Source organism: Adiantum capillus-veneris, chromosome 29 (genome assembly GCF_014529385.1).
Source record: "Adiantum capillus-veneris isolate H3 chromosome 29, ASM1452938v2, whole genome shotgun sequence".
In the NCBI taxonomy this organism is placed as follows: Eukaryota; Viridiplantae; Streptophyta; class Polypodiopsida; order Polypodiales; family Pteridaceae; genus Adiantum; species Adiantum capillus-veneris.
The window spans coordinates 112,721,448-112,747,121 of NC_140959.1; the positions used below are offsets into that span (position 1 = coordinate 112,721,448).

The following is a 25,674-nucleotide window of genomic DNA, read 5'->3' on the forward strand; positions in this document are numbered from 1 at the left end:
ATGCATTGAGGAGCGGTTGAGACAACCACTTGTTTGGAACCCTATGGTCAACACACAGCGAGGCCACATGGTTGGTAGCTATAAGGGAAGTATGTGCCACTTCCCCCAACTTGCCAGCCCCGTTTTCAAGTGATTACTTGCGTCCCTTGTATTCGGCACTTTCTTATGATATTGATCATTCGTTCGCGTCCCTCACTCTCGTGTCCCTCTTGCGTTCAGTTTTCAAGTTGCGTTCTTGTACATGCGTTTGCTTGCCTGCAGGTCCCGTTTGCATCGCAGGTGAGCCGGCGCGGCCCCTTTTCCGCGACGCCCCGAACGAGGGCGTCACACTTGGTATCAGAGCTTCGGCTCGAGTCCCCGCCGACCCGACGTCGGCCCGTGGCCTGTGGTTGTCACCACGTTCTCGGCCCGTCTGCCTCGTTTTTCCACGTTCCTCCGCGTTTCTCGGCCCGTGTTGCCCCGTTTTGCCCCGTTTCACCACGTCCTCGCGTGATTGCCCCGTTTTGCCCCGTTCCTTGCGTTTTCTCCACGTTCCCCACAGTTTTTCACCGTCTTGCCTCGTTTGACCCGCGTTTCGCCCCGTTTTCACCGCGTTCTCCGCATTCTTGGCCCGTTTTGCTCCGTTTTGACGCGTTTCTCCACGTTCCCCATCTTTTTTCAACGTTTTACCTTGTTTTGCCCCGTCTTACACCGTTTGGGACCGGTTTTCACCGTTTTTGAGCCGTTTTTTGCGGTTTTCGTCGTTTTGGACCCCGTTTTGCGCCGTTTCATAGTTTTTCAACGTTTTCAAGCCGTTTCTCGCAGTTTTTCAGTTTTCGACATTTTTGAGTTTTTCTTTTCAGCTTCGGCCACCAAAGTACAGAAATGGCTGGAGATCAAGAATATGATGACGGATACCGAACCGAGCCTGATTTGAATAAGAAGGAGAAGAAGAAGAAGGAAACGAAGACATTACAAGATACCCAAGACATAATAGAACGGAGACTGGAGGCCCGCATCATGGCCTCCATGGAACAACAGATCAACTTGATGTCGGCTAACCTGGGCGAATTGATTTAGACACAGCTAGGCCATCGATACGAAGACCGACCAGGCACCTCTAATGTCAACACGCGGTGTAACACACAAAGACGACCGCGACCCGAAGACGAAGAGTATCAGGATGATTAAAGCGAAAGATGCTACTACAGTCCTGACAGACACTTAGAAGACGAAAACAGACTGGGAAAGTTCAGACCCAGTCCCCCAGAGAAATACAAAGGCAACCGCACCTCACTGGAACTCAACAAGTGGTTCAGCGAGGTAGAAGACTACATGCAGTGGAACAACATAGGCAGACGTAGATGGGTGCACGTGGCCAAAACCTTCCTGGCCGACGACGCCTATGTATGGTTCCTTACTGAACAGCCATCAAAGCACTGGGAGGACTGGGAAGACCTACAAAGAGACATGCTCAGCTACTTTGTCCCAGAGAATGAAGGAAACAAAGTCAGGGATTCGTGGCGCGATCTACGCCAAGACGGCCACATATCAGACTACATTGTCAAATACTGGCGACTCATGCTCCAACTTCCATTGATGCACACAGCAGACAGGTTACATGGCTTCCTGTACGGCCTTAAGCCCTGGGCCCGCCGCGAGGTAGAGAAGCAGAATCCCAACACCTGGGAAGTGGCCGCCAATATGGCCGAAAAACTCCGCGACACAAATTCAACCCCAGGTTTTCCTCCCAATAACCCTCGCCCCAACCATTTTGCCCCCGCGCCCTCCAGCAACCGGCCTAGCCCACCCGCCGGGCAAGGCCGCGGATTTGTACATAATAACAGAAGCAATGACCCCCGCCCACCACCACCCAATGACAACCCGGGATTAGGCCGCGGAAATGGCGCCTTAGTCCCACGCACCTTTTTTGCGCGCAATTCTTACAACAATACTTACAACGGCAACAATAACCAGTCGCACCCCGATCGCATCTGGTGCAATGACTGCAGAATCGCCCATGGACCCAACAACGCCTGTGTCCGCAAGAGAAATCAGGCATCAACATCATCTAGCAGAGCCAACACCATCCAAATCGAAGAACCACCCTCCCCCCCCCAACGAAGAATCGAAGAAACGGATGACCCTATTGCTGACCAACAACTTCGGATTGGAGCAGTATCCCTCCACCCTCAATGCATGGCAGCAGCGATAACGGACATCCAGAACCTGTATGTCCAGGCAACAATCGGATCCCAGCCACAATGGATCATGGTAGACTCAGGCGCTACACACAACTTTCTATCCCCGCAGTGCGCCGCTCGCCTGGGCCTACGCTTCACCACTGTCAATGAAACTACAGTTAAGTTTGCCCAAGGAAAGGATAGCAACGTAAAGGCAGCCCGGCAAGTCAGGATCGAGATGGGTGAATTCACATGTCGCCTTGACTTCATCGTGGTCCCAATGGACGACTTTGAGGCAATCATTGGTCTATCCTTCAACGACAAGTACCTCATTGCACTCCTAGGCATGAAGGTCGACCAGTTACTGCTGAATAATCAAGGCAAAGCAGTGACAGTCCAAGGCGCCAGACTCACAACGCAGCAAGCTTTCACCCGCCAGGCGCATCTTCAAACCACTCCCCCTCCCATCAACCGCCAAGACCCCGCTCAATTGGCAACGATGAAAGGCAAACAGAAGGTCCCAGAGACATCTTCCCCCAGGCTCAACCTCATGAGTGCAAAGCAAGCAGAGCAGGCCCTCAAGAAAGGAGCTCAGGTTCACCTCTGCATCATGCAGGCAAAGGAGCAGCCCACAGTAAGGCTCAACTCCATCACCATCGAGCAGGCCAAAGTGGGTGACCCCTCCCTTACCCCCATCCTCCAGAAGTACAAGGATGTCATGCCTCCAGAACTCCCCCCCGGCCTACCCCCTGCACGTCAAATTCAACATGAAATTGACCTCCTCCCAAGAAGCACACCTCCAGCAAAGGCCCCCTACCGCATGAACGATACCGAGCTCAAAGAGCTCAAGAAGCAACTCCAAGAACTAGAGGATCAAGGTTTCATCCGGCCAAGCAGCTCTCCTTTTGGGGCCCCAGTCCTGTTCGTCAAGAAGAAAGACGGTTCGATGCGACTATGCGTGGATTATCGGGCCCTCAACAAGATAACTATCAAGAACAGGTACCCAGTCCCCCTCATGGAAGATCTTCTGGACAGACTACAGGGTGCCCAATACTTCACGCGCATCGACCTCCGCTCAGGCTATCACCAAGTCCGAATCGCCTCTAAAGACATCCCGAAGACTGCATTCCGCACACGCTACGGCTCCTGGGAATGGATGGTCCTGGGGTTCGGTCTCACCGGCGGTCCTGGCACTTTCTGCAGAATCATCCATGACAGTTTCCGGGACATGATAGATGATTTCCTCATCACCTACATTGACGATCTACTCATCTACAGCAAGACTCTAGAAGAGCACCAGAAGCATGTCGCCGCAGTACTCCAGCGCCTCCACGAACACCAACTTTATGCCAAGCTGGAGAAGTGTGAGTTTGCTGTCCAGAAAATCGAGTTCCTTGGCTTCATCGTCACGTCAGAAGGCATTATGATGGATCCCAAGAAAGTCGACGCCGTCATCAAGTGGGCCCCTCCGACATCCATCAAAGAAGTCCGAGAGTTTGTGGGCTTCTGTCAGTACACACGCCGTTTCATCCGCGACTTCAGCAAGATTGCTGCGCCACTGACAGAGATAACCAAAGGCCACAAGCCCTTTCAATGGACCTCTAAAGAAGAAGAAGCCTTTGAGAACCTGAAGATCGCCATGTGTAGTACCCCCGTCCTCCGACTACCCGACTTCACCAAACCCTTCGAAGTCCACACGGATGCCTCCGATGGTGCCATTGGCGGTGTCCTTATGCAAGAGAATCAACCCATCGCCTACGAGTCCCACAAGTTCACAGATGTGGAGACCAGATGGACCACCCATGAGAAGGAAATGCTCGCTGTCGTCCACTGCCTCCGAAAGTGGCGACACTATGTCCAAGACAAACACACAAAGGTCTATACAGACAACATCTCCCTCAAGTACTTCCAGACACAACCCAAAATCACCCCCAAGCAAGCCAGGTGGCAAGATACACTGGCAGAGTACGACATCGACATCGACATCGACATCGACATCATTCACAAACCAGGAACCACAAATGTCATGCCAGATGCCCTCAGTCGGATGCCCACCCTCACAACCATCTCCACAGCAACCAGCACCCTACGCCAACGCATCCTCGACGCTCAAAAAGCTGATCCTACTGTCCTCCGCATGCTCAACGATCACATCTCTGGGAAAGCGGCAGTGGGTCTCTTTGAAGTCAAAGATAACCTCTTCTACGCGCATGGAAAAATCTACATCCCCAATGATCCAGAGCTAAAGAAAGACCTCATGTGGGAGGCTCATGACTGCAAGCTAGCTGGACATGGTGGCCAGAAGAGATCTTATGACAAACTCCATCAACACTAAATGTGGCCAAAAATGAAGGACGACGTAATCGACTACGTGCGCACCTGCCCAACCTGTCAACTGGTCAAAGCTCAAAGAGTCAAGCCTGCTGGCCTCCTCCACCCCATGCCAACACCCTCCCGGCCTTGGGACATGGTAAGTATGGACTTCATTGTCGACCTCCCCCCCTCCCACGGCCACACTACCATCATGGTGGTCGTCGACTACTTCACCAAGCAAGCCCACTTCATACCTGCAAAGCCTCCCGTCACCGCCTACCGGGTCGCCAAACACTTCTTCGCCAAAGTCTTCAAATACCATGGCCTCCCCTTAGCCATAGTTTCTGATCGCGACACCCGCTTCCTCAACGACCTCTGGCGCGAGCTCTTCAAGCTGCTAGGCACCCAGCTCCGCTTCTCCTCCGCCTACCACCCAGAAACCGATGGCCAAACTGAAAGAGTCAACCAAGGAATTGAAGACTACATCCGCAGCTATGTCAAAGCAAATCAGAAGGATTGGTCCGAATACATGGACGTCCTGGAATTCCACTACAACAACTCCATCCATAGCAGCACTTTGCTACACCCCCTTCGAGCTCTCCACAGGTAAAGAAGTCATCACACCTCTTGCACTGGCAACCGGCGACGTGCATGCCCAGGATCTGGAATGTGAAGAGTTTCTTCAACAATGGCAAACCCGCATGCAAAGGCAAAGAAGAGTCTCGAGCAAAGCAAGGTACGCATCGCCAAATACGCCAACCAAAAGCGAAGGCTTGCCGAACTTTTCCAAGAAGGTGACTTAGTCCTCGTCAGCTCCCAGAATATCACCCTCCCTCCAGGTCTCTCCCCGAAGTTCAACCACCGCTACTATGGGCCATACAAAGTACTCAAGTCCTACAACGACATCACCTACAAGCTGGATCTCCCATCACACATCAACATCCACAACGCCTTCCATGTAAGTCTCCTCAAAAGGTTCGTGCCGGATAACACCTATGGTAGAAGCCTCCCCGAATATGTAAAGGATGGCCCGCCACATGAGCCGGAGGCCATCCTAAAGTCGCGTTTTGGACGCCGGGGACAACTTTTCTATGTCAAATGGCGCAATTGCCCCATGACAGAATGCACTTGGGTACCTGAAGAAATCATGCTTCGACTTGGAAGACCCCTTACAACATGCCAACGGAAGAGGAGGACAACACACTACATGACAACAACATAGAGTAGTTCTCCCCCCCACTTGTAACTAGCATCACCCTAGGTAGCTAGACATTTTTGGCAACACTTTACTCCCCCCCTTGTAAATATCCGCCCCAAAACCTCGGCATCAAATTTTGTATCGGCACCTCTCAAAACCCCGGCTTGACATGGGCGTCAAGCTCTCTCAACCCGGGGGTGTATATAAGGGAAGTATGTGCCACTTCCCCCAACTTGCCAGCCCCGTTTTCAAGTGATTACTTGCGTCCCTTGTATTCGGCACTTTCTTATGATATTGATCATTCATTCGCGTCCCTCACTCTCGTGTCCCTCTTGCGTTCAGTTTTCAAGTTGCGTTCTTGTACATGCGTTTGCTTGCCTGTAGGTCCCGTTTGCATCGCAGGTGAGCCGGCGCGGCCCCTTATCCGCGACGCCTCGAACGAGGGCGTCACAGTAGCAGACCTCATGTCTCTTGGGGTCCCATGGCAGAGGGTCTAGCTCGTTCCTTTGGGGACTGGCCACAACTTACATCACTTTTTGAGGAGATTCAAGACACTCAGCTGCGAGACATGAGGGGGGCGTAGAAGCAAGCGTCAGGATATTGTAGAGACTATACCTGCAGAGTGGCACACCCCAGGGAGCCTGCAACACCGTGCTGGATGGTGGCCTTCAGCGACTGGAGGTCCTCATCTCAGTCAGGGCTTGCTTAATCACAAGTTCTTGCAGTTTCTTCGAGGTTCAGAGGGAGGGCCGCTTCCAGAGAGTCACTGATGAGGCACTAGAGGTGGCTGAGTGTTGCTTTCTGCGGATCAAAGCTACGGGCATTAGTCGGAGGACTTGTGTCATCAACCCAAACCCGTCAGGAGCGCCCCATGGCACAACAAATTTGGCTTCGGATTCTTTGGCTGATGCCTGCACTTTTTACAGCCAGCCAATACACTTGGGGTGCTACAGCTTGGTCCACAGTCACGGGCCGAGCACTTCGTTTTGAGATGGCTTTAATTAGTAGGATGATTGTGATTCAAGAGGGCCGGCCTACACTTCAGCCAACCACAAAGCTAGTCCCTCTGGAGTGGAGTAGAGATAGAGAGTGGTGTTGGGAGCTCATCTGCAGCCTGACACTGTGGTTCATCTGGTGAGCCTGTTGCTTCTGCATCTTCAAGGCTCGACGAGTCCCATCGGCAGAGACTGTCCGTGACATTTGGCTCAAGCTGATTCACACACTCAGAGGCCAGTTTGAGAGACTCCAAGGTAGCCTCGACTACATGCGGGAGTGCCGTGATTCCTTGCGACTTTGGCGGCAGTGTCACCAAGAGAGGTTTTTTTCTTGTTGCCTTCTTTAAATATGTACTACATAGTTTTATTTATTTTATTTTTACTTGTTTTCCCCAGAACCTTTGAAAAGGTGCAAGTGGATGTTGCATGGCCAGTGTGAAACGGTTGCGGCCAAACGAGTTTCTCACATCGAGAATCTAGGTTGGTCAGTCTGGGACTCGTCGGGCCAGTTAGCATTGAATTCTGATGAGTATGGAAGCTTGTGTGCTCCAGAAGAGAATTTGGGCCACTTGGCAAGTCAATTACAACTTTATAAGTTGGTGGGAACTAGGGAATTAAACCAAAGGGGCACATTGGACACTTGGCAATAGAGCAGAGCAACCTGCAGGACACCTCAGCAAGAGGGGGCGCCCAAATGAGAGTGAAGGCTGATTTTAGTCTTCAGTGTGACCCACAAAGTGTTTGTGAGTAGTGGCTTCAGGTTCACAACTTGAATGGAAAGCTTGCCTTCTCCTTTGTCTCTTGTAGCGTGATGATTTTCTCTCGTGCATCTCTCTCCCCCCTTTGCACATATGGTAATGCCCCACTAGCTGGGCTTCTCAGTTGACTATTCACAGTTCTGGAGGTTTTATGGGTGTTTGCCAAGGCAAGAGTCTTCCGATCAGGAACCGGATTAGCTAATTGCTAATCTCCCACAGGTACGCACAGTTCCATTGCAAAAGATTGCGAATTTAGAGAGTTTTCTCGCGTGAAAACTCGTCCAAATCAAAGGGGGACTATCCCATTGCGTGCGGGAGCCCTTGGGACACACTAGACGTGTTCGCTTCGCTAAAAACGATCCAAAACAGAGAGTTACAGCCTGCTGTGTTTTTTTGCAGGTTTAGGGTTTTGCACCTAAACTGCAAATTAGCACAAGGGGAGCCTTGGGAAAGCCTTGGGGTGCGTGTACAAGGTTTTGGGCACGGGACAATGGAAAAACAGGGAATTAAAGCACGCTGAAATTCTGTTACTGCTCACCAGAAAGCTTCTAAATTGCGAGGGAATCCGTCATAGCCAGGTACTTTTGACCTACAGGGGATTTGGCGTTGTTATGTTGCCGAAATTGGGTCAAAAACCTGCAATTTCATCCCTCGCCAGGTTTGGACAGCTTTGTGAGACTTTGATCTACGTATCCGGATCGTCTGTTCTTAATTGAATAAAAAAATACCGAGAGGGGCGCCAGTCTTTGGGGCCTACATGGTGTCGGTCTTCGTGTGCGCAGTGACATTCTAGTCACTGGACATATGTGTGTTCTCTTTTCTTCTGAGTGCTCTGTGTAAAGTTCACAGGTAATTGAATTAGTACCGCCCTCTATGATGTACAGGCCGGTTAAATGGTTCCATCGATGGGATAGCCACTTTTTCTTCAAAAAGTGCAACGTGGCTTGTTGTGGGTGAAAGCAACACAGAGCTTGTCGTTATGGCAGAGAAGAGAGATCAAGTACTTGAAGAGGGATCTTCCTCACATGGCAGAGAGAAAGTTCCTTCAACTCTTCATAAAGAGGACAGGTTGTTCAGGGCTCAATTGTGTAGTTGCATGGAAATGTTTCAGCATGTGGCTAACAACACAAGGATGTAGGAGTTCTTGTAGGCTCTTGCACAAGAATTTCAGACTTCGACACAGGGCATGACTGAGCCGTTATAGAAAAAGGGGATTTTCAATGCACAGAGGACTCATGATGCTCGAGGGAAAGCCCATGTGATTGAGCAACCAACATTGTCCATTAATCCCAAGCAATTTGCTTTACCTGGACAAAAACCGTTTGTGAATGGTCAAGGGAGTAATGAGCAAGCTATGCTTCAGACCCTTCCATTACCTACTTCCTACCCTGGTTATTTTGGAGGTGGTTCAATGTTTCAAGCTATGGCTAGAGCTTCCACAGGTTATATGCCAGGGAATGTGTTTGGGACAGTGCAAACAAGCATGGCTAACCCTATGTATGTGAACATGGGTGTCCAACCAGGTTTTCAGGGTGCCTATGGTCAATTTCAAATGCTTGGAACACAATTTGGTATGGCTGGTTTTTTGCAGCCATATGCCCAAAATGTAGATATGACAGGTAAAACAGGTGATTCGAGTGCTCGAATGAACAATCGTGGAGCACCACTTTTGCGGGCACTTGTTTATGACAATGTGAGTCCTTTGAGTCAACCTAAGGATTACAAGGAAGGTGAGCAGGCAGTGAGGTTTGAAACTTTCAGGGGAACTGAGGATCAATTGAAGGCTTTGACCTTCACACAACAGTTTGATGCAGCTTATGCTGGAGGAAACTTCACAGAGTCTTTGAAGATATGCAAGGCTTTCACTTTCTTGAAAGGGAATGCGCTTCAATGGTGGACCGCATTGTTGAATCAGGGTCAAGCCCCTACAACGTGGGTCCAATTCAAATAGCTTTTTGCACCTGCATGGCTTACAAACACTTTTGAGTGCATGTGATGACAGGATGCCACGAGTTGAATGCTAAAGAGTGTGCGAATCTGGAAGAGTACAATAAACAATTCTTGGGCCGCATGGTTGAGAAGTACTATTGCGGATTGTCCAAGAAAATTAGGGACTACTGCACAAAGACTACGGTCATGAATATGACGCAGTTGATTGAGAATCCAAGAATGGCCAGCAATCTGTCAAAGGGAGATTCCAATGGATTTAAAAGCAACAAGAGAGGGTCCCAAGGCGAACAGTTTTCAGCCAAGGGTAATGTTGTAGCAAAGTCTTTTGTGCCTCCCACAAAGAAACACTCCATTGATGAAGCTGACACGTCCAAGAAGCAATCTAAATCTTCTTCTGGGCGAGGACAAGGAAATAAAAGGCATTTTTGTGGCAAATCTTTTGAAGAAAGGAAAGCTCTAAGAGAGGCCAAGAAATGCTACATTTGTGAAGAGGAGGGGCATTTTGCGAATGAATGCCCACAGAAGCAGTCACAGGATAAGGATCAGAGCTTTAAGGGAAGAAGCCAAAGAACTTGTCCCAGATTTGGTTGGTGACCAGCCAAACATAGATGCCACGGAATTGTGCAAAGCTTGGAGCAAAGTTAGACACCAGACAATGTGGTTTTCTTTGATCCAGGAGCCCGTACAAATTTCATATCACCAGAATTGGCATCGACAGTGTGCTCAACGTACTTTGCGGTACATCAGCGGCACCTTGGACCATAGTGTATTCTATGGTCGCTCCAAGGGTTGCACCTTACTTGGTTGATGCGATTCAGATTGGGCAAGAAATCCAGATACTGGGTGCTCTACTACAGGAGTAGTTTTCACACTCGGCTCGGGACCCATTTCATGGAGCAGTGAGCGGCAACCCACCGTTGCGCTATCTTCCAAAGAGGCGGAGTACAGAGCAGATTGCTATGTTGCTTGTGAGGCCATATGGCTACGGAGATTACTGGGAGAGTTGTGTTTTCACCAGACTGCTACGACTCGTCTTTTGTGCAACAACCAGAGTTGCATTGCTATTGCCAAGAACCGTATCTTTCACGCTCGGACAAAGCACATTGAGGTGCAATATAACTTTGTTTGGGAGCGGGTTTTGGCTCGAGATCTTCATTTGGAGTATGTCCCTAAAGCGGACAATGCAGCAGACATCTTCATGAACGTTGTAAGCCCAATGCAGAACTTGTCCCATATTTGGTTGGTGATCAGTCAAACATAGATGCCACGGAATTGTGCAGAGCTTGGGGCAAAGTTAGAGACCAGACAATGTGGTTTTCTTTGATCTAGGAGCCCGTGCAAATTTCATATCACCGGAATTGGCATCGACAGTGTGCTCAACGTCCTTTGCGGTACATCAGCTCCAAGGGTTGCACCTTACTTGGTTGATGCGATTCAGATTGGGCAGGAAATCCAGATACTGGGTGCTCTACTACAGGAGTAGTTTTCACACTCGGCTTGGGACCCATTTCATGGAGCAGTGAGCGGCAATCCACCGTTGCTCTATCTTTCACAGAGGCGGAGTACAGAGCAGCTTGCTATGTTGCTTGTGTTAAGTATGGAGCCTGATTTACCCTTGTAATTTTCTGTGGTAAAAGCGCACATTTGTAAGGCCCCCATTATGAGGAGAAGCCATCGTGTGTGAAGGAAAATCACTCGCCGGAAACCAAAATTTTCACGGCCAAAAATCAGGGGCAACTTTAGGGGCCTTTTTTTCCCCTCGTCGGAATATTCCTTTTTGCCAGAATATTATGGCTGGACGGCGGCCGGAAAGTGGTCAGAAAACAACCGTCGGTTGGCCGGTAGTCAATGGCTGGTGGCCGGTGGTCGGAAGTCAATGGCCGGTGACCGGTGGTTGAATTCAAAAGCGGACTTGTCTTCTCAAGGGCGGCCACACATGGGCGGATTGAAGGGTCCGATTTGGACTTATCTACACAAGGGCGGCTACACATGGCTGCCTCTCATGAGAGAGGACAGCCCTTTTGGCCTATAAAAGGAGGCCATTTCTACACACATTTCATAGTGTGAAGTTGATGCAACAAGGTGAGTGTGAGGTGGTGAGAGTGAAGCAAGGCGGGAGCTCCATTAAGGGTATAATCCCTTTGTAAACTACTTCTTGTTTTGAAGTACTAAAGCCATTGAGTGCTGTGGACGTAGCCCACATTGGGTGAACCACGTATATCGTGTGTACTCTCTCTCTCTCTCTACTCTATAATCTCTTGTGTGTGAAATCTATCTCTCTCCATTAAGTAATCTACTCAAATATCTATTTAGCTACGTCTTATTTCCTAACAGCTTGTGAGGCCATATGGCTACGGAGATTACTAGGAGAGTTGTGTTTTTCCCAGACTGCCACGACTCGTCTTTTGTGCAACAACCAGAGTTGCATTGCTATTGCCAAGAACTATATCTTTCACGCTCGGACAAAGCACAATGAGGTGCAGTATCACTTTGTTTGGGAGCGGGTTTTGGCTGGAGATCTTTATTTGAAGTATGTCCCTAAAGCGAACAATGCAACAGACATCTTCATGAATGCTGTAAGCCCAATGCAGAACGTGTCCCAGATTTGGATGCCATGGAATTGTGCAGAGCTTGGAGCAAAGTTAGAGACCAGACAGTGTGGTTTTCTTTGATCCAGCAGCCCGTGCAAATTTCATATCACCAGAATTGGCATCGACAATGTGCTCAACGTACTTTGCGGTACATCAGCGGCACCTTGGACCATGGTGTATTCTATGGTCGCTCCAAGGGTTGCACCTTACTTGGTTGATGCGATTCAGATTGGGCAGGAAATCCACATACTGGGTGCTCTACTACAGGAGTAGTTTTCACACTCGGCTCGGGACCCATTTCATGGAGCAATGAGCGGCAACACACCGTTGCGCTATCTTCCGTAGAGGCGGAGTATAGAGCAGCTTGCTATGTTGCTTGTGAGGCCATATGGCTACGGAGATTACTGGGAGAGTTGTGTTTTCCCCATACTGCTACGACTCGTCTTTTGTGCAACAACCAGAGTTGCATTGCTATTGCCAAGAACCGTATCTTTCACGCTCGGACAAAGCACATCGAGGTGCAGTATCACTTTGTTTGGGAGCGGGTTTTGGCCGGAGTTCTTCATTTGGAGTATGTCCCTAAAGCGAACAATGCAGCAGACATCTTCATGAACGCTGTACCTCAGTGGACTCATCTGTGTTGTCTCAGCATCCGGTGCTGAGAGGGGGTGTTAGAGTTACACCACCGCTGCTTCTCCATTTTGTACGGCTAGTGATTGTCCCGGGTTGGCCACCCATCGCACATCATGCAGATTGCATGGGCGGACACTTAGCACGTGTTCGGCCGGTCATTTTTTGAGCCTCGCTGGGTGGACACATTTTTAGCCATTTTTGGGCTTTTATGTTTTTTGCACCAGTTACACATTTTGCCCTACCTCAACCTAAGATTCTATAAATAGAATGCTTAGGGTCTTGTAGTCAGACATTGTGTATTGAGAGCATTATTTGCAAAGCACTTGTGTTTTCTCTCTCTCTCTCTCTCTCTCTCTCTCTCTCTCTCTCTCCCCAACGTTTTCGGCGCATGTGGCTCACACACTCTCCACTGCTCACTCTCACACTCCTTTGTCTCATGTAGCACGATGATTTTCTCTCGTGTATCTCTCTCTCCCCTTTGCACATATGGTAATGCCCCACTAGCTGGGCTTCTCAGTTGACTATGTACAGTTATGGGGGTTTTGCGCATTTGCCAAGGCAAGAGCCTTTTGAATAGAAACCGGATTAGCTAATTGCTAATTCCCCAGAAATATGCATAGTTCCATCACGAAAGATTGCGAATTTGGAGAGTTTTCTTCCGTGAAAACTCGTCCAAATCACAGGGGGACTGTCCCATTGTGTGTGGGAGCCCTTGGGACACGTGTAGACGTGTTTGCTCCGCTAAACGATCCAAAACAGAGAATTACAGCCTGTTGTGTTTTTCTGCGGGTTTAGGGTTTCGAACCTAAACTGCAAATTAGCACCAAGGGAGCCTTGGGATGCGTGTACAGGGTTTTGGACACCCGACAATGGAAAAATAGGGAATTACAGCGCGCTAAAATTTTGTTACAGCTGACCAGAAAGCTTCTAAATTGCGAGGGAATCCATCCTAGACAGGTACTTTTGACCTATAGGGGATTTGGCGTCGTGATGTTGCCAAAATTGAGTCAAAAACCTGCAATTTCATCCCTCGCCAGATTTGGACAGCTTTGTGAGACTTTGATCTACGTGTCCGGATCGTTTGTTCTTAATCGAATAAAGAAATACCGAAAGGGGCGCTAGTCTTTGGGGCCTATAGGGTGTCGGTCTTTGTGTGTGCAATGACAATCTAGTCGCTGGACGCATCTGTGTTCTCTTTTCTTCTTAGTGCTTAACAGGTAATTGAATTAGTACCGCCCTCTACGGTGTACAGGCCGGTTAGATGCTCAACGTTGGAGATATCACTGGATAAAAATAGAGTCTACTTTTGGTGTCACACATACCACGACTACTTTTCTTGAGCTCACAGATTTAAGGTGGTTGCTTTTCAGCTCAAGTAATCTGTTTTCTCGGTGCCAAGATTGGAATTTTCTTGAAAATTCTTCAATTATGGCAACAAAAAACACAAAGCTCTGAATTCCCTTGCGGGTAGCTGGAAGTAAGGTTGGAATAGCGTGAGCTTACAATCTCAAATTGAGTTTGAGAGCTCAAGATACAAAAATTGATTGCCAAGTGTATGCAAGCATAACCACCCCAGAGTTGGCAAGAGTTGTATCGGCACTGCGTGCCTGGATTCTTATATAAAGAAATACTGCAATGGACACCGAGCTCGGGGCCAATCTTCTTTGCCAAGTGGTGGGTGAATTGTCTTTTGATTGATTGTGCTAGTGTTTGTGGCTTGCAGGGTTTTCTTCTCTCCTGCGTGTGCGCGCCACTTGTGCTAGTGGTGAATTGTCTTTTGATTGATTGTGCTAGTGTTTGTGGCTTGCAGGGTTTTCTTCTCTCCTGCGTGTGCTTGAACCAAGAGTCTGGTTTCAACTAACCATTGCTTGCAAAGAGAGTTATGCAGTGTGCATCGCAACTTAATTGATTAATTTGCCATCTAGTTATGCAAGTCTTCTGAAAAGTTTTCACAGTTGCAGAATCTAATCCTTTGGGCTTTCTAGAGACTAGACTTAACTAAGAACTGGAAGTATGTGGGAACCTGTGTATGTGACAGATTGATTGAAGTATTTAGGTGCTTTCTTTTCTCTTGGGGATCACAAGGAAAAGCATTATCTATAAGAAGAAAGGATAAAGCATGGGTGCTTTGAGCTTCTCTAGCAGAGGAAGAAGCTACTTGATGGTTGTGAGGACTTTTTGGCTGAGATTGGAGTTGGATTGGGTGTTGCATGGGCATCAGAAAAGTGCTCGTATTTAAGCCATAATGGTCAAATTTTTCTGTCATTTTTGTTGAAGGATTTACTTGTAAAACACTGTTCTTGTGAAGTCTGAAGATGCTTACCTCTGAATTTTGTGTCCATGACATCTTTCACCAAGAATTCCCCAGATTTGGCCAAGTTGAGATGCTGCAGTATGCTGAATGTGAAGGAGAAGAAAGCAAGGCCGCCTAGCAGCAGCAGAACATGCTCTATCTCCTTTTCCCTGGCAGATTTGTCCTTGTTAACATAGGCAATACACACTTCGTATAAAAAGAAAAGGAAAACTGGCATTGCCGCACCGCTGACAATAGCACTCAAGGTGGCTATGCACAGTTCAATTTTTTTTGCTGAAATTAATCTTCTCAAGAAGGACATCATCATTTCTCTATTGCCATAATTGTTCCAGCCAGTTTTTTCAGTAGCCTTGCTAATTTCCATGCTTTTTCCGTCATAGACTGCACTGATGTGTATTGGCGTGCTAAGACAAGGAGATATGGGTGTGCTCAGTATAGAAGGTGAGAATGATACGGATTGCTGCTGAGTCTGGTAATCACTATGTTTTATAAGTGGGGACTTCAAATGTGGAGTTCCAACAGGCTTTATCCTGCAAAATTGGTGTGCATTAGCATCATCAGTCTTAGCACAAAATTTAACAAGGGTGGTATGCTTTCTTACTTCTGATCTGGGTCAAGGGTCTGCATTTGTAACAACGAATAATAAGCACCTTTGGGTCCCAAGTTCATAAGTGTATCGTGTGAGCCTGTTTCAACAATTTGACCACTGCGCAAGAGTACAATCTTATCTGCATTACGAATTGTTGATAGTCTGTGTGCAACCACCACTGTAGTACGGCTTTGCATAAACCCCTCCAGGGCCTCCTGAACAAGTCTTTCAGATTGTGTATCAAGCGCACTTGTTGCTTCATCAAGCAACAGAATAGGAGGATTTTGCAGAATAGCCCGAGCTATTGCAAGCCGTTGTCTTTGACCCCCTGACAATTGAGTCCCTCCCTCTCCTACCTGTGTATTTAGCAGACCAGGACAACTTTTTTTTGCATTATTGAAAAATTGATTAAAAACTAAAGGTGAAGCCATTTCATTTTCAATTTTGAATGGTGTATCAGGCACCTCTATCTGGTTTCTTTCACATCAGATAATTTCACAAAACTGTGCAGACATGTTCATGAGGGGCCTTATATAAAAATCATGTGTTATGGATGATTCTGTAGCATCCGAAAATATTGATTTGGGGCTACATGCTACCAATCAGTGGGATGCCCTAACTTGGTTACTAAATTAATTGCTCAACCTAAATTTCGGAGGAGAACCACGGTACCCAGGGAAAAGCTGTTTATACCAAAACCATGTAACCATTTTGGTGTAATAAATACATCATCAAAATGTCACTTTTGTACCATATAATGAATCGATGAATATCGTACACTTAACAGAGTTAAAGAAATAGGTGGCAACCTGAAGGCCCACAGTGGCCCACATTGTGTGTATAAAGTCATTCATACTGCAGGCAGGTTGGCCAACGCTCCTCAAGACCCACACACTTGTGTGACTTGATATTTGTGATAAGGATTTCGGAATATTATGCTATAATGTTGAGATTTGTGTTATCATGACAAAAAGGGGTGTACAAAAAAGGGGTCAAAATTGCAATGTTTGATGGAAGTTCATGGAACAATTTAGGATACATGTGGCCCTGAAGTTTCAAACTATGTCATCTAGGAGGCTGATGTGCTGCCAGAGATTTTGTGCACATTGTGATGATTAGAAAATACATCTTCAATTTCTTTGTGTCACATTTTGAAGCTGCTGTGTTTCAAGACACTCTGTGCGTATTCTTTGATAAAAAGTGTCCAATTTACACAAAATATATCCAGGTCAATAGCATCTTTTCTGGTGCTCGTAATTAACGCTCTTGAAGCAACTGCTTAATGAAAGAGATTTAGCTATTACCAAAAGCTTCGGTAAGAGATGAGTACTATACTTGAGTTTGGTATCCAAGAGGGAGCTGCATTATGAATGAATGTGCATTTGCGGCCTTTGAGGCAGCTTCAATTTCCGCCATGGTTGCATCCTTTCTGGCATATCGCAGGTTTTCAACAATACTGGTTGCAAACAAGACAGGTTCTTGTCCAACTAGCCCAATATGTGACCTTAGCCATTTCAAGTTTAAAGTTCTGAGGCTGATGCCATCTAAGAAAATTTCACCTGCATAGATTCAGTACACCATCAGAATTTCTGAAGAACGCGGCAATCAGCCATGAACGATTTTTATTTATTTTGTCTAACGAGTCTAGACTGCCAACTTTGTATAACAAGCTGGGAAATGCGTTTCTCTTATTGCATGATACCAGATTGTGTTTACAACAAATGATAGTACTTATTACCAGATTGATTATGCAATAACAAAGATGTTATTACCACTCGCTTGATATATAGCAGGCTGCAACAAGGCTCTCAAAGTGGAGTCTGTTCATCTGCATATCTGCAGCTGAGTTCATGTAAGTGCTTCTGTGCTTTACTCTAAAGAATGAAATGTCCTTTTTTCGATTCCATTTAGCTCAAGGCATGAAAATTAATTTTCGGGGAGTCTTGAGGGGCCCACGCTGTGCATCTTTTACTGGTGCTTGGTACTCACAGGACAAGCCCTTAGCAAGTGCCTTGGTCTGTTTTATATATGTGCTGGAGCAAAGTTGTTCTGTTCATATAAGAGACACGGAGCTCCAGGGTTCCTAGGCAATGTGGATGATTCTATAGCTGGCTGCTTGGGAACATGGGTGTGGACTGCAATGTGGTGCATGTACATCAGGTGGAAAGCTGGTAGTGGAGGCAACACGGTGCTCTCTGGTGTGGCAGGAGGTACATGCATGCACTGCTTTTCACAGTTTTTCACATGCAGATCATTTTATCCATGGCAAAAGGAACAGCCTAGCTTCAAGCAAATATGCAGAGTTTCTGTAATTGCATATTGGATATGCCTGGCTTTGAAGTGGCTCAGTAGGGGTATATCATAAGCATCGAAAGCATCTTCATGGAGACGTGTATGAATTTTCTGTGAGTACTTGCCTTTCTCTGGATCGTAGTATCTTTCAATCAAAGAGACTATTGTGCTTTTGCCAGATCCACTGCTTCCCACTAGAGCAACTATCGTTGTAGCAGGTATCTCCAAGGAGACATTGTCTAAGACCTTGACATTTGGCCGTGATCTATATCTGAAGCTGACATTCGTCAGCAGAATTGTACCAGTGACAGAATGAGGTTTCTCGCCTTCATCTGAGTTTAAAATTGAGGGCATCCTGTTAATGAGCTGGAAAACTCTGGCTGTTGATATTTTTGCCCCTGCAAAGCTCTGTAGGCATTCTGTTGCTGTACCCAATGCCCTGCAAAGTGAACAATGGGCGACATCATTAGATTAATAAAGTTAACTTGCTAGGAGAAAGTTACAAGGTTTTGAAGTTATGACAATGATCTGTTGTTAGTACTTTGCTGCAGATTTGTCAGCTTTCCTTCTTCATGCATTCTACTTAGTTACACATAGATTATGCTAGTATCTCTAGCCATTACTATGCATAATGGAGCTGATGGTTCTTATTGTCTTGTGAATACATAACTTGTACTAATGCTTCTGGTGAATTTCACCTTTTTCTGGCTCAATCTAGTGAAATACATCAGTCATATCAGTGGATAAGTGAAATTTTTGATGGATTGCAGCCAGTGAGTATTGTATGATGAGCATGCCCTATGAACTACCTTTTTGATGTTGTCCCATGATGCTTCTATTTAGTGATAGGATAGACATGGCTCAGCCTGCCCCGCATCTCTTTTTGTGCATCTCTGTGTGTACTTTCCTTTGTACGAGAATTTGGTCTTTTCCTGTGTCTATCTATGCATGTCTATTGTGATATGCCTTGGGTGTAAACACCCAACAAAAAGGTTGTCTATTGCCGTTACGGGTTTTCCTAGATTTATTATGGTATATTGATCATGTTTTATGCGTCATGTCACTATGTAAACAGTCAGCAGTGTCTGTAGCCTTGTGAAATGCATTTTATTTGACAAGCAACTCATATTTTGAGTGTGCAAGTAGGAGGCTTACTGGCCAGCATATATGATGCTGAAAGTTGCTGTTATGATGTTCCCTGCTTTGATGTCCTCTTTTGTTACTAGGACTCCTCCAAACCATAACAGCAGTCCCCAAGAGAGATGAACGGATGCGATCAGAGCACCCAGTCCTAATCCCTTTACAAGTCCTCCTCTTTCGCCAATCTGGACCTTTTCTTCCAATGCATCTGTGAACTTCCTGATTTGTTTCGACTCGGATGTGTATGAGTAGATAGTCCTGATTTGTAAAATGGTCTGCAGCATGCAGTTCAGAGTAGCATTTGATGTACATTTGTTTTATCTGCGGGCATATAAACTCATACAGGCTACTACTCGCAGCTCATTTTTTTTATGTTTGCACATGCTTATTTATGCACAGGAACTTGATTTCAAGTATGTGGGGATGTGTTGATCGTGTAGTGTATGTGAATGTGCGAAGCATTGGAGGGTGAGCTGTAGATATACAGTTAATAACTTGTTGCACAGCTGGATAACGTGAGCGTGTGGCCTTTGCGTGAGCTATAAGTCTCATGGGTACACGTGAACATGAACAGATGTGCATAGATACAAGCTTGAATGAGACTGCTCATGAAAATACACACCCACATGCACAAGTCTGCACACACACATGTTTGCAGGCAAGTAGAACAGGCCTCTGTGTGTGTGCGGCCACACGTGTGCAACAACTATGGAGCACACACCCACACTTCACCTTTTTTGAAATTCAACTTCACCTCAGTTGGAGCAATCAATGAGAGTCTACCTCTTCAACAACAATAGCAGCTTTGTGGATGGCGGCCTGTACTTTGACCGCTAGCTTGACGGCAGCCTTACTGTAGATCCCAGCAAGAACTGCTGTAATGGGTACGGTTGCAATGGTGAGAAGAGCGAGTTGCCAGCAGTAGTATAAGCCCACACATGTTCCAGCGACAAATGTTGTCATATATTGAACAAATTTTCCCATCTGTTGAAAAAAATTAGTTTCTTCGTTTGTTTGCAATGGTGCAACTATGCAAACGTATGATCACATGTGCATGCATGCATGCACACACACCTACCTTGAATCCAATGGCTGAATGAATAACACCTATGTCAGTTGACATCACTCCTGCAATCTGAGCTGCCTTTGATTTTGTGTCGAAAAATTCCACATCTTGGTATAGCACTGCCTTCAGAAGATTGTATCTCATTTTGCAGACTTGTCGCTCTGCCGTGTACATCCAGCATGTGGAGTCTAGCATCAACAAGAAATTATTATTTCACAGCATGCATATATTATCTTTAATCCTTAGCTTTGTGTTTCTTGAATTAACTTATTTTTCTCCACTTCAACAAAAACATGCACGGTGACCTTTTGCTCTACACTTCAACACAAACCTTGCATGTGTGCGCGCGCCAGAGTGTGAGAGAGAGAGGCAGAGAGACATTGATTTTTGCTGTGTGTCTTGAGTGAGATTATCTCACCACCACACTTGTATCATTTTATTCACCCATATTTCTCTTTAAGATTGTGTTGGTAACGTTCTTAGGTGAGCATACTTGTACCTAGAGGGCTTTTGCTGTATGTCTTGAGCGATATCTATATCTCTTCGCTATGGATGTACTGCATACTCCACCTCACTTTCTGTCTAGGGATGCTGTTAGTCATTTTTTAGGTGAGCATACTTATAGCATGCTAACGATAGAAGGCTTTGGCACATGTCGTAGTGATGCACGTTAGACTTGCTATGTTAACATTTTGGTCTTTTCTTTTACCCATGACACAAATATTTTTGTATTGATTTGTTTGATAGGCAATTGTTTATCTGATAAATCAAGAACTTTACTTGGCTTCTGTTGACAAACTTGGCCATCTCATCAATCATAGACAAAAAATGCAAGCACCAAACATGAAAGAAACAACTAAAATTACACGAAACAAAGATTGGGTACCAACCATCCCCTCTATCAATTTTGCGTATTTGCTTTCCACCTCTTATTATGATGAATCGGCTCAACTTTACAAGAAGAAATTAAATTATATGTAGATTAAGTAATCTAGAGAAGTTGAGAGCGCGGATGAAGATTGATAGAAGTAAAAAGAAATTAAAGATCCAAAAGTGTAAATTTTGAACTATTGCTGTAATGGAGCTTTTGAGGGTACATTGGCTTTGAAAGGGGGTAAAACATCAAGCCACTTGATCAAGGGCTCCCTACAAAGCCTCGATGCACAAAGCCACATATTGATGAGGGAAAAAACTTGATAAAAACCACCATACTAAACAGTTGATACAATATGAAAGGCCTTCGGGAAAAATCTCTCCCGAGGGAAAGAGGGAACCAGCTATGGCATAGAGGTATACTTTTGAGGATGACCAGATCCAGGACTAAGAAAACTGACCTTGCCAAGGAATGCATGACTGAGGTAGTGGCAACCTACTTTCCTTGACACCAAAAAGGGAATTTTTTGTATGTATAAATAATAAGTAATATTTGTTTTTTATCATGCTTCCACTCTTTCATGGTGTTACAAGGTTAAAAGTTTGATAGTTCACAAAAATTTAGATCTGTGCATTATAAAATTTCTAGAGATTTCAAGAGGTGAAATTTAGATTTGTTGATCTGAAGAGCCTATTTGGCAAAAGAGCTTCGCCCGTAGATCATGCTTAGACATGTTCTAAAAAACATCTTGACAGATGATTGGGAAGAAGGCACATGTTTGATACTACAGTTTGGATAATTTGGGTGATTACAAACATCTTTTGAAAGAAAAACCCGTAGGCTCAATACGCAATTTTGGGGAAGGAAAATGGCAAGAAATAGGTTGTCTATTTTGGACTCTTTTTAGAATCTATGAATTAGAGAGATGAAGCAACAACGGTAATCGTGTTGAGTCATCCTATGAGGATCTAGAGGGGAGTAACTTTTCAGTTCAAATAAATACATGACTTGACTTGTACAAGACTGAAGTTGGTAGTCTTGAAGCTACTCTACTTGGAGGACCTGCTCTTTTGCTTTCCCAACATTCGGAGGTTCTTCACTAATTGGTTCTGTCGAAGGATCACTGACATACAGCAGTAGCAGGCTAGTATAACAAGCAATATGGATTCACTAGAGCTGTGGAAAATCCTATCCAAAAGTCACATCATTGACTTAATTTAAATCTCAAAGTGGCCATAAAATACTTATTGGTAAGTTTTTATCAGTGACTGCCGATTGGCACTTGGTGCCGGCCGGTTACACAAATCATGTGCCATTTGTGTATCAAAGAGAGAGACAAGAGGAGAAGAAGAAGAAGAAGAAAAGAATTTTAACGTCGTAGGAAACTATTCCAAGAGACCTTAAAGATCTATCCGACGAGAGAGAGAGAGAGAGAGATGACTAATTGATGTCTTGCTTCCACATCTACGAGGAAATCCTCTTGCACACTTGGGTGATAGAAAGGTTATACCATTTTGCTCTTCTTATCGACGCGCGCGCGCGCACACACACACACACACCTACACCTGAGAAGAAGAGAATTTTGCGTCGTAGGAAACTATCCCAAGAGACCTTAAAGATCTATCCGACGAGAGAGAGAGAGAGAGAGAGAGAGAGAGAGAGAGACACGACTAATTGATGTCTTGCTTCCACATATGTGAGGAAATCCTCTTGCACACGTGGGTGATAGAAAGGTTATACCATTTTCCTCTTCTTATTAGTGCACACACACACCCGAAAAGAAGAGAATTTTAACGTTGTAGGAAACTATTCCAAGAGACCTTAAAGATCTATTTGACACTAGAGAGAGAGAGAGAGAGAGAGAGAGAGAGAGAGAGAGATGTCTTGCTTCCACATCTGCGAGGAAATCCTCTTGCACCAGAAAAAACACAAAATTTGACTAATTGTTGGCATCAGTTTCAAATAACTTGTTTTGTAGAGGAGTGCTTACCAACCCACATAGTAACTAGAGCGCTAGTTGAGATTGTGAATATAGTGAATGCAAGCTGCAATTCATCCACAAAACAATGGGTTAGGGCTTAGGTTACACACACACACACACACACACACACAAAGAGTCGTGACTAAAAAGCACTTGTGATTAATAGCATGTTATGGCTGTCTTTTAAGTGAGCATGTTTTGTGAGTCGTGTGTGCAAGTTTGGGCATGTCGGTGAGTGTGTGCGAGGGTGGTCGTGTGACTGATGTGCCTAATGTGTGTTTGGACAGATGGACATGAATGCTTCATAAAGCAAGTAAAAACTTTAAGTGGCCATGGACATATCACACCTAGGGAGATAAAGGTTGATGGTTCATTGCCTCCTCCCTCCTCTGTGTGAAAAGTTCTAAGCTTTAATGGTTTACTTCACTCCTTACAAAGCACAAACATTAAATCAATATAGTTTTTGAAAGCTCCAATGCAACAACATTTGTGAGAAGATAGTTTTAAGCTCCTCTATTGATCCCCCCAAGAAAGCCCTTAATTGAGGTAGTGGATAGTTATTAGCCTAGATCCTAGAACTTAATATATTAATTCCTTTGTATGAATTCACATTGTTAAAATGGTTCTAAATTTAGAAAAATTGAATAATCTCTTGAAATACTCCTCAAAAGTTTCTCATAGCATGTTCATCCATTGTCTTCCTCGTCCTCATGCCATACTTCCTTGATTATGTGCGGGACTTGCGATTATTTGTTGGGCATCTGCAAGGCTAGAAAACTAGACAAAAGGTAACAAGGGCAGTTAGTTCTTGTTGTCTTTGCCTTCAGCACATCACCAGCAATAGTCTTGTGTATCGTGTTAAGTAATTTTCAATTTCTAGCTTTCGCAATACCGGTCAAAGACACGGCTCGCTGCTTGCACAACTTCCCTTCGACTCACCCTAGTTTTGATTGAGGGTACTTGCCCTATAGGATTCACTCCTAATAGCTTCCAAAGAATAAATTCGATACATACATGTGACATAGTGCAAGGGAAACACCAAGAGAAGAACTTACTATGTGTATAATTATCATAAACAAGGAGATGTAGAGAGGAAGCAAACAAGGAATACCCTCATATGAAAAACAAGCCCATTAGGACCCATAGAAAAGCACAAAAGTTACCTTAGAAAGCTCTGCTTGAAGATACTTGGGTTTATCGGCATTGTCCCCAGCAGCATTGATCATTTTCCCGAAGAAGATGAAGAATGCCGGCTGCACAAGGCCGAAGCAGAATGCTCCCAATGATCCAGCTATCATGAGGAGCCAGTCCCATTTGTCGGAGGCTGCAGAAAGCATGCGGAACAAAGAGACGGGGGTGGTGGTGACCGCATCCTGATCATCTTTTTCATCGTGATCATCCTCCTCATGGGGGTCATTGTGGCCGTCGACATTGTTGTCGTCATTGGTCGCATTCACAGCTTCCGTCCCGTGTGCTGGAGAGGAAGAAGGGGGGCTGGGAGGGGCTACTTTCCGTGCTGGTTCAGAGGGTTGTGAAGCTTCTGATGTGGTGGATACGTCGTTAGCGCTGAAGAAGGTGTCGGAGGCAAGCGGGTCATTGCCTGCTGCCGCCGCAGCAGCGAAGAGGGGGTTGCGCGCATACTTCATGGGGGCATCAGGGGGTTCTCTTCCCCACACAGAGAGGGAGGTAGAGTGAGAGAGCGACTTTAGTGGGCGCGGGCGCGGGCGCTCCTCCATGTCCAAAATGCGAGCGACAGCAGCAGGGTCTGAGCAAGGGCGGGGTGCTCATCGTGCTTTAAAAGGCCGGCTCTCTGCTAGGCCTTTCCGCCGGCACGCACACATGCACACATCCTACACGACAAGCTTAGGAGCATTTGAAGAAACTAGTGACATATTCTCTGCACAAAGTCTTTTTTTTTTGGGCTACATAAGGCCATAGTAAAACATGGAATCTTGGGAGCAATTGTAGACCGTTGGATACAGCTTGTCGTCGATAAATGTCACATGGCAACTACATGATGGCTAACTTGTTTCCTTCCTATTTCTTAAGTATTAATAGGTCAATCGATGCATAGTTATCTGTTACCTTTTGAAATAACTGTGTCTCATGCATGGTCACGTGTACCAGTTATGTGTCTTGTGTGCAACTATGCAAGTCTTTTTGTAACTATGCTGAATTTGGCATACAAACATCCAGTTTTTTTCGAGCTCTGTATAATTATCCCATACCAACCGGTAAAATTCTCCTAATTCCTTTGTCAAATGTTGAAGGATTTGCTCGTTCTTACACTACAATATGTTCAAGACAAGAAGTGCTCAAAATAAACCCTTTTTTTGATGACTTGGAAAACCTAGACAAGGAAACCTTCAAAGGTAGATTGATTAGAGTGGCTTAAGCCATCAGGTGTAGGCGTAATGAGGCTAAGGTTCTACATAAAAAAGCTATAATTTTTGTACTTTTTCTCACCTTCAAAGTTAAAATTTAGAATTAAATTTTAAAATTTACATGTAGGATTACATTACATTGAGTTCTTTTTTTTCAATCATTGATAGGAACCAACTAGTAAGAAAAAAGGACACAATTGAAATTATCTTGTTATTGTGTCAAAAGTTTAAGAATTTGTCGGTTTTTAAGTCATTATATGTGAAAATGTTGCTAATTGTCATCAAGACAAGCTTGAAATCTACCCGGGATTTTGAAATTTCAACCTAAAGTCTAGGTCTCATGAATTCCTATCCCATGGAGCTTGGAAAACTTGATGATTAAAAAGTTTCCTATTCAAATCCTTGTTCTCTCTCTCTCTCTCTCTCTCTCTCTC

General features: G+C 45.5%; 2 protein-coding genes across 2 annotated transcripts in view; one reads left to right on the plus strand and one right to left on the minus strand.

Moving 5' to 3' along the window:
• The window catches only part of LOC147419775 (ABC transporter B family member 19-like), a 38,976-nt gene extending 14,298 nt beyond the window's left edge, over window positions 1-24,678 (minus strand). Inside the window, exons 1-9 of the mRNA XM_086506226.1 lie at window positions 24,020-24,678; window positions 22,866-22,920; window positions 20,014-20,189; window positions 19,719-19,919; window positions 18,951-19,210; window positions 17,921-18,234; window positions 16,839-17,062; window positions 15,516-15,859; window positions 14,924-15,444 (exon numbers count right to left, since the gene is read on the minus strand). Coding sequence (XP_086362352.1) covers window positions 14,924-15,444; window positions 15,516-15,859; window positions 16,839-17,062; window positions 17,921-18,234; window positions 18,951-19,210; window positions 19,719-19,919; window positions 20,014-20,189; window positions 22,866-22,920; window positions 24,020-24,592 — 2,668 coding nt within the window. The 5' untranslated portion in view covers window positions 24,593-24,678. The remainder of the gene's footprint in view (window positions 1-14,923; window positions 15,445-15,515; window positions 15,860-16,838; window positions 17,063-17,920; window positions 18,235-18,950; window positions 19,211-19,718; window positions 19,920-20,013; window positions 20,190-22,865; window positions 22,921-24,019) is intronic.
• On the plus strand, window positions 865-5,141 carry LOC147419776 (uncharacterized). The gene is made up of 2 exons (XM_086505261.1): window positions 865-1,031; window positions 1,191-5,141. The coding sequence occupies exons 1-2, from the start codon at window positions 865-867 to the stop codon at window positions 4,495-4,497; spliced, it is 3,474 nt and encodes a 1,157-aa protein (XP_086361387.1). The 3' UTR covers window positions 4,498-5,141.
• Window positions 24,679-25,674: the final 996 nt, after the last annotated feature.